The 9,529-nt window shown below is 46.7% G+C and overlaps 1 protein-coding gene across 1 annotated transcript in view; it reads left to right on the top strand.

The window, feature by feature from the left end:
* CACNA1I (calcium voltage-gated channel subunit alpha1 I) overlaps positions 1–9,529 on the top strand; it is a 261,054-nt gene that overhangs the window by 208,222 nt on the left and 43,303 nt on the right. The window contains 6 exon segments of the mRNA XM_025211326.1: positions 5,069–5,220; positions 6,654–6,839; positions 7,527–7,644; positions 8,196–8,351; positions 8,762–8,852; positions 9,523–9,525. Coding sequence (XP_025067111.1) covers positions 5,069–5,220; positions 6,654–6,839; positions 7,527–7,644; positions 8,196–8,351; positions 8,762–8,852; positions 9,523–9,525 — 706 coding nt within the window.

Below are 9,529 nucleotides of genomic sequence, written 5' to 3'. Positions count from 1 at the left end.
TTCCCTCACCCCTTTTGAGGACCCGTTTTGTTATTCAAATGTAATTATGGATGGAAATTGAGCCTTCTCCCCTTTTATTTTGATTTTAGAGAAACTGGCAGTTTTAATAAAACTCTGCAGCAGGGTTAGGCAGCTTTGCCCACTCCCTCCAGCCGCAAGGAAATCACGGCCAAATCCTTGATCCCAAGGAAGGAGGGATAAAGGTAGCAGGTGCTGAGGAAGTGTTTTTCAGAGTAAAGATGGGGTTGCTTCAGAAGCTGGATGAAAGCCCAGTTAGAAAAAGGCATGAATAGCCAAAGGTTTGGGGAGCAGATACTAACCCAGTTGTTCTGGTTTTGGAATAGGAACAGCCAGGCCTGGATTCCTTTTGCCCCCTGGAATGGTACAGGGCTGGGTGTGATCGCCAGGAGAAGGCCAGGAGCTTTAACTTGAACCCCAGGCTCTGCCCCTGCTCCTGTGCTTCCTGTAACAAAGTGGTAGCACAGCCCCTGGGAACATACCTTTCCCCATTTCAAAGGACAGTAACCTTGACCTTGACACGTTCTAAAAGAAAAGTAAGTCAATGACTCATGTCCCCACTGGGCACCATGGGGCAGTGATAGCTTCCCTGGAAAAGATTGCTCAGGCCAGGATGGAGTCCTCTTCTCTATTGCTGATGGGCTTATCAGGACATGTCCTCCCCCCACTTGTCACCACCAGGGGGCTCCAGCAGTTTCCTTCTTTCCTGTTGTGCCTGATGTCAAAAATGTGACCTGGTATTTATGTATCATAATTCAGACCTACCTGAAGAAAGGGGACAGCAAGGTGACTGTGTGATCTATGTGAGTCCATCAGGTCTTACCCAGTGTATGTATGCCTATAGGAACACCAGACAGTGTGAATGTCACTGCTCCCTAGTGGGTAGACTGTGGTGGACTCACTCAGTCAGTTCCATCTGTGGCTTCTCCTTTAGAGCAGAGAGAAACTGGGGTGTAATACAGAAAAATAGACCCCAAACATGTAACCCTCATGTGAGTAGATCACATCTGCTCAACTCACGCATGACAAATCTGAGAGTTGCATTTACTTTGACAGCATTTATGTTTCTCTAAGTGTCTGACTACATGGGTTAAGTTATAACTCAGCCATAGGGTGGGGAGAGGAAGTCAATGTTCTCTCATGCAGGTAGGTTAGTCCTTCCCCTCCATTTTTCAGAGAGGATGACAAGAACCTGGCATCTACCAGCAGTGATGTCAGCACAGCCCCCATCCACCTATGAAGTGCCACATCATCATTCCTCAGCAAGCAGCTGGCTCCTTTCCCAATTTTTTCGGAGGGGCATCCAAGAACTGAACATGGCAAAGAAACATCCATTAATGCTGAAAACAAAAGGAGGAGTAATTTAATTTTGTTCAGGCTTGTTCAGTTGATGGAGTCGTTAAAACTCTCTGTGTCTACTCATGTGCAGCACACATGCACATGCACGCACCACAGCCCAATGCTGGAATAAACTGTATTACACCAGTCACAGATTCACTAGGTTCAAATGTCCTGGATAGAGTGTTGCTTTTATCTTAGCAACACATTTACCCCACTCAGTTTCAAGGGAATTTTTCCCCTGTGTCTTACTCTCACCAGTTTTCTCTTTTTTCCTTGCTGTCCTTTTTCCTCCATTCCTCACCCATTCTTCTCTTTCTGTCCCTTGTTAGACATTAACAGGCTACCCCTCATTGCTGATGTGTTATTCATGCACTAGGATGGTCCCCTGGGTAATTATTTAGACCACTGCAAAGAGGGAGGTTGCAAGAACAGGCCCAGCAAAAAAATGCTTGCAGAAGAAAGGAGGGGGAAGTGGAGCATGGTGGAGAAAGAGAAAAAATAAGGAAAGGAAGAAAAGAGGAACAGAAAGGAGAGCAGGCAGAAAACCAAGGGCCAGGAGGGAGAACTGGATGGAAAAGTTTTCCTGTTCCGTGAAATTGTACAGGATTAAAAAAAAAAATCCCATTCTTTACTGGAGAGAATCCAAGACCTTGTAAGGTGTTGTGGGACCATCTGGCCCTAGATTAGCCAATAGCAAGGTATCAAGGCACTCACTTGCTCTAACAAATGTCTATTTATACAAAGTGGAACAGCTCCACCAAGAGAGGGTCTAGGAGACCATCCCAGAATAGCCAGGGGGTCAGATCACTCAGCTAAGTGTAGATGAATTTGCTGTGGATAAGATCTTTGTAAACTCAAAGAGGAAAGAGAGCACAAAAAAGGCACCATCAATACCCTCCCTGATCGGCTCTTTGATCCATCACAGCTCCTGTGTGTCTGTGTCCAGTTTTGGGCCCCATGCTTCAGGGAGGATCCCAACAGATTGGAAAGAGTCCAGCACAGAGGAACAAAAATTATTAGAGCCCTGGGAAGAATGACTTACGATTACAGGCAAAAGAGCCAAGCAACCCTCTTGGCTAAACAAGGAAATCCAAGAGAGCCTAGGGAGAAAAAGAGAGGCATCCAAACTGTGGAAGCAGGGGGTAGCCACCATGGAGGAGTATACCTGCTTGGCTTGCACTTGCAGGGAATCAGTTAGGAAGGCTAAAGCAGAAATGGAACTCAGGTTGGCTACAAAAAGTAAGGACAACAAAAAGTCCTTCTTTAGGTACATAGGAAGTAAAAAGAAGGTGCATGGCAACATAGGACCCCTACAGGACAGACTAGGGCAATTGGTAACAGATAGGAGAGACAAAGCTGAGCTCCTAAACAAGTTCTTTGCATCTGTATTCCTAAACACAGATAAGGACACATCTTCCAAAGGGGCTGTAGACAGGCACAAGGGGACTCCGACTCACCAGCAGTTAGCACTGACCTAGTGAGGAAGCATTTGGAGAGGCTGGACGTGTTTAAGTCAGCAGGCATGGGCTATCTTCATCCAAGGGTGCTGAAGGAATTGACCAGTGTCATTGCAGAACCACTGGTGAGGTTGTTTGAGCACTCATGGTGCTCAGGATGGGTCCCAGAGGACTGGAAAAGGGCCAATGTGGCACCTATTTTCAAGAATGGGAGAAAGGGTGATTTGGGTAACTATAGGCCAGTTAGCCTCACCTCTGTCCTTGGGAAAACCTTTGAAAAAAGTATTAAGGATCACATCTGTGAGAGTCCAGTAGGAAAAAGAATGAGAGGTTGTTTGAGCACTCATGGTGCTCAGGATGGGTCCCAGAGGACTGGAAAAGGGCCAATGTGGCACCTATTTTCAAGAATGGGAGAAAGGGTGATTTGGGTAACTATAGGCCAGTTAGCCTCACCTCTGTCCTTGGGAAAACCTTTGAAAAAAGTATTAAGGATCACATCTGTGAGAGTCCAGTAGGAAAAAGAATGATGAAGGGCAACCAGCATGGCTTCATAGCAGGTAGATCCTGCCTGACTAACCTTGTTTCTTTTTATGACCAGGTCACAAAATGCTTAGATGCAGGAGTTGAGGTAGATGTCATCTACTTGGATTTTAAAAGGCCTTTGATACAGTGTCGCATCCCATTCCTATAAACAAATTAGGCGATTGTGGCATAGATTACTACACGGTCAGGTGGAGGCGCACACAGAGGTTGGTGGTGGACAGGTCATTTTCGACCTGGAAAAATGTGGGCAGTGGAGTTCCCCAGGGTTCGGTCCTTGGACCAGTGCTGTTCAATATCTTCATCAGTGATGTGGATGAGGGCATAGAAAGCACTTTGTTCAAATATGTGGACGACACCAAATTATGGGGCAAAGTAAACACGATGGAAGGCAGGGAGTGGATTCAGGTGGATTTGGACAGGTTGGAAATGGGGGCTGAACAGAATAGGATGCAGTTTAACAGGGATAAGTGCAAAGTGCTACATCTAGGGAGAAAGAATCATCAACACACCTACAGGCTGTGAGATGACTTTCTAGCAGCACAGCAGCAGAAAGGGATTTCAGAGTCATAGTTGACTCCTATATGAACATGAGTTGTCAATGTGACCAAGTGATAAGTAAAGCCAACTGCACTCTTTCATGCATTAGGTGCATCATGAGCAGGTCTAAGGAGGTGATACTTCTCCTCTATGCAGCACTGGTAAGACTGCAGCTGGAGTACTGTGTCCAGTTCTGGGGACTGCACTTCAAGAGGGATGTGGATAACCTTGAGAGGGTTCAGAGAAGAGCAACTCATATGGTTATGGGCCTACAGGTTAGATCCTACGAGGACATGAATCTCTTCAGCCTCCACAAAAGAAGGCTGAGAGGGGATCTTGTAGCTGTCTACAAATTCACTGGAGGGGCAGCAAGAAATAAGGGACACTCTGTTTACCAGGGCACCCCTTGGGGTTACTAAGAACAATGGCCATAAACTGACGGGGAGCAGATTTAGATTAGACATTAGGAACAGTTTCTCTATGGTGAGGGTTGCTAAAATCTGGAATGAGCTTCCAAGGGAGGTGGTGCTCTCCTCTACATTGGAGGTCTTTAAGAGGAGACTAGACCAGCACCTAGCTAGGGTCATCTGACCCCAGCGCTCTTTCTTGTCAGGGCAGGGGGTCGGACTTGTTGATGTACTAAGGTCCCTTCCGACCCAAACATCTATGAAATCTATGAAAGGCTGAAAGTACTTGGGTTATTTAGTCTGGAGAAGGGAAGAATGAGGGGGAACTGGATAGTAGTCCTCAAATACCTGAAGGGTGATTATAGAGAGGATGGGGATGGGCTGTTCTCTGTGACTGTAGGGGACAGGACTATGAGCAATAGCCTCAAGCTGCAGCAGAGTAAATTAAGGTTGGAGACTAGATGGGCATTTCTGACTGTGAGTGTGGTCAAGCATTGGAACAGGTACCAAGAGAAGTTGTGGAATTTCCATCCCTGGAAATTTTCAAGAGCAGGTTGTGATGGTTTAGTCAGGGTTGATCCTGCCTTGAGCAAGGGGCTGGACTAGATGACTTCATGAAGTCCCTTCCAGCCCTATATTTATATCACCCTATGACACCCCTCCATGTGGAGCCATCTGTCCCATGAGAATGGTATCCATTGATTTTGATGCGATGGCTTCAGGTCTCTGCCAATTCTGATTCCTTGGCTTTGCCTTTTAATGCAGCCAGAAGAGCTGACAAACATTTTGGAGATCAGCAATGTTGTGTTCACCAGCATGTTTGCCCTGGAGATGATTCTGAAACTCGCCGCCTTTGGGCTCTTCGATTACCTCCGCAATCCCTACAACATCTTTGACAGCATCATTGTCATCATCAGGTGAGGAGGTCAGAGCAGGAAAGCCACGTTGGAATTAGACTGAGGCTAGAAATAAATGTTGCCAAATAAAATGGATTAGCTGTGCTGGAATGTCCCCCAGCACAGCTGATCCACTTCAGTGTGTGAAACACATGCTACCCATTGTCCTGCCCGTCCCCTCCCCTACCATTGATGCTCCAGGACAACAGGTTTTCCTGGGGTTTGAGGGACCTAGTCCTGTGTGTCTCAGGAATTCCTGTGCAGGACTGAGCCCCTCAAGCTCCTGGAGTGCCTGCCCAACTTTCCCCTTTATAGAGACACCCCCAGGAATCTCTGGGGTGCATCTCTGTAAGTAGGGAAACCCCAGCTTTCCCTGCTTATGGGGAAGTGCCCCAAGATTGCCTGGGGCATGTCTCTTTGAGGTCAAAGCTGGGCCTGTGCTGCCACGGCTTGAGGGGCCTGATCCTGCATTGGAATCCCCAGGGTGCGCAAGATCAAACCCTGCAAGCCCCCAGGGTGGCTGGAGATCATGGGGAGCCCAGGGTTGCCCATGCTCTTGCACCATAAAGCAAACAGATGCCCACCGCTACATAGTTGCACAAATTAAGAACACCTTTGCCACAGCCACAAATTTTGGGCATTTGTGGCACAACTAGGGGTATGGACATCTATTTGCTTGGCCTTTGTGCCACCATAAAAATTGTTATGGTGGCACAAAAGTAACAAATGGCAATGTCTATTTCCACCTGTAGGTACATATACAGCAAGGCAGATCAGTGTTGAAACAATGTCACTGTGCAACATCAGTACTTTTCATGAGCTAAAATATGAGGAGAAGCCTTGTTATTGCACAAGACAAAGAAACAGAAGATCTGAATGTTATTCCCCACTCTGCCACTGACTCACTGGGTGACCCTGGGCCAACCATGTAACTTTTCGGACCCTCAGTTTCCCCCTAGGTAAAATGGAAATGGTAATACTCCACTCTCTCATGAGTTTGAAAGGCTTAATAAATTGACAAAATATTTTGACATGCTTAGAGAAAAGATGCTATAGAAGTTTTTTTTCTTTTCTTTTTTAATAAAGGAACTTTCACATCACATCTTTGTGATGCGGCATTTATTCATTCCTGAAGAGCTGTACAGCAATTTAATTTTCCTTTGTGAGAAGTGCAGTATTAAACATACACCCATGCATGAGAACATACACATATGCAGTATATACAGTGTATACACACACCCCTGATCCAGGCACACACACATGCAAATAACATAGAAATACTTTCTTTCTCTCTCATTCACATATACAGTCCACTCAGGAAGTGGTAATAACTTAGATTAATGTTGCTATTTCTCTCTCTCAGTTATCTCTATCCTGTTTTTCTATTTCTCCTTTCCTCCACCTCCCCCCCCCACACCCTGGTTAAAATCTCCTTCACTGTCTCTGGGCCACAGCATCTGGGAAATCATCGGTCAGTCAGATGGGGGCCTATCGGTGCTAAGGACTTTCCGTCTTTTGCGTGTGTTGAAGCTGGTGCGGTTCATGCCTGCCCTACGGCGCCAGCTGGTGGTGCTGATGAAGACCATGGACAATGTGGCCACCTTCTGCATGCTTCTCATGCTTTTCATCTTCATATTCAGGTGAGGAGTTAGGCGCTTCATAGCAGTTTGAGAAGGCATTCCATATGTTAAGTGTGGTACCAATGTGGGTCTGACTCATCCTGCCCATTTCTATCATCAAGGTGGCAAGAGGGAATGCTATTATTATATCTGAGCCAAATCCTGAGCTGGAGTACACAGTTTTCCTCCATGGAGGATCTGGCCTTTAGACATTTACGGATAGTAGGCTGGGACTGAGTGTAGAGAAGCAGTATCCTGATCTTAGTGTTTAATTGAAAGGGTGAATGCTGTTAGCCACACTTCATTTGCTGTAGGAAATAGCTTGATCCCTTCACTAACTGCTGTAGAAGTGTGGTGTGATGTGGAGAAGCTGCCTGAACTCTGAGTACTCCATACAGAAAAACTGGAAGGGGTTTAGGGAGGGAGAAATGGAACAAGAGAGGTAGATTAGTCAGAAACTGGGAGGCTGCAGTGGCAGCAGTGATGGTGCAGGGAGAGGGGAAGAGATGAGATGACGTGAAGAGATACAGGCCATTCAGAGATTGGCCCCCTCTTGGGCAGATCTCCATGGGCTGTTTGCATTCTTATATCTCTTACTCTGGTGACAATGGTTAGTTGTTTGAATTGGAAGGGGAAGTACTCTAACAAACTCACTTTGGTAGCAGAGATACTTAAATTGGACATTATCTTTTTTGCCCCACCCAACAGCATCCTGGGAATGCACATTTTTGGGTGCAAGTTCAGCCTCAGGACGGACACTGGAGATACAGTCCCTGACCGGAAGAATTTTGACTCCCTGCTCTGGGCCATAGTCACTGTGTTCCAGGTGAGTCAGTGCTGCCTGCTGTGAGATGGCCAGACCCATGATGGGATCAGAGAGGCAACCTCAAAGTGAACAGGAGTAGGAGGAGGTTTGTACTAGTGAATGCTGCCCTCACTCCCAATGATGCAAAAAGCTACATTTGAGACTCCAGTATGCAATGCTGAGAGAAGAGGGACAGACATCTGGTAATCTGACATCTCTCAGGCAGAGGGGCTCCAGCCTTCAAGGAGCAGTGAGAGAATGGGGAGATGGACAGCTTGCAAAGATCAGTTCTGTGTTGCAGCAACTTCTCTATTTAATGCTTCAGCACATGCGCTATGTTTGTGTGTGTCTCTCCCTGTTCACTTGGGGTCACTTGAGGTAATGCCACAAAGACAGCATGAGAGCTGGACAGCGCACACTGCTGGTGGGGATCCTGGCAGTCATTGGGATGAGGGAAGAAGATGGGGGTATGTAGTGATCAGATCATTTTCCTCTCTCTGCCCACTTACGTTTATCCCCTTCACTCTTGCTTTGCTCTGGTGGGCTTAGGTGCCCTCTCTTCTATGTTGCAGATCTTAACCCAGGAGGACTGGAATGTTGTGCTCTATAACGGGATGGCATCTACCTCGCCTTGGGCATCCCTTTACTTTGTAGCCCTCATGACCTTTGGCAACTATGTCCTTTTCAATCTTCTGGTGGCTATCCTGGTGGAGGGCTTCCAGGCTGAGGTGAGTTGCCACTGCCACTTCTTCCATGGAGGAAGGATGCAGATTTGAAAGCCAGATGTTGGAAATGGTATGAAAGGAATGGCAGGAGATCCCAAGGTAGTGCATTGAAGTTGGTTCCTTCCACATGGTCAGGGTGGGTTAAAAAAAACCTATCTTAACCCTTTCATGGGGGTGTCAAACCCACTTAAGTGAAGGAGGGAGCTCACAATTTCTACTCTGCATACTACCCTGAGGGGATGACTCCTTCCCTTTCCATGGGCCAACAGTGCAACTATATGAGTTCTACCATTGACCATGGTGAGATCTGGCAGCCCTATCACCCATGGTAATGGATGACCAGAATGAACAGAATTCTTTGCCTCCTGGATGCCTCTGAATCCCAGATCTTTGTTTTCATTTTTCCATTCCAGGGTGATGCCAACCGATCATACTCAGATGAAGACCAGAGCTCATCCAATGCGGAGGAGCTTGACAGGTTTCAGGATGTCCAGGATGGCTCTGGTAAGTGGATCCTCTGGGCTGATTTGCTCAAATCCCACCAGCATCTGGGTGAAAGATGTGAATATGCAGAAACCTCCCCAGCCCTGAAAACTCTCTTCCCTGCCTAAGGCAAAACTGTAATGCTGCTCTTGGCTAAAGCATTTTCATGACAGTGCAGTTACATAAGTCTTTGTTTGTTTGTTTGATTAAGAACATAAGAACTGCCATTTACTGGGTCAAACTGTAGGTCCATCTTGCCCTATATTCTGTCACACAGTGGCAGAGAGTGGATACTGAAAGGGAGAGTGAACAGAGTATGACCAAGGTTTTTTCTACTGTGCCTCTCCCACTTGCTGCCTCCAACATTTACAGTCTAGGGCTAGGGACAGAAGTTACACATAAACTGGTTAAAGTGATCAGAAACGGGTTTAAGCCTGTAACAGAACAGAAGTTCAGTGCACTTAAACCAGTTTCAAAATTGCTGAAACTGGTTTAAGATACACCTGGTTGAATGTAGTATCAGACTTAACTGATTTAAGTCAACCCAGTTTATGAAACTTCTGTCCCAGACGCCTCCCTGGTTCAAGTTAAATCACAGTCCTCCAGCATCCTGGGATGCTTTGCAGCCCTGGGCTGGGCTGGGCTGGGCTGGGCTGTCTGCGAGTCGGAGCTGTGAGGGCTGGCTGACAAGGTGGTGT

The sequence above is a fragment of the Alligator sinensis genome, unplaced genomic scaffold, assembly GCF_000455745.1.
Source record: "Alligator sinensis unplaced genomic scaffold, ASM45574v1 scaffold215_2, whole genome shotgun sequence".
Classification (NCBI taxonomy): Eukaryota; Metazoa; Chordata; order Crocodylia; family Alligatoridae; genus Alligator; species Alligator sinensis.
The sequence above is the reverse complement of the archived record's forward strand: the minus strand, read 5'-3'. Positions and strand labels throughout refer to the sequence as shown.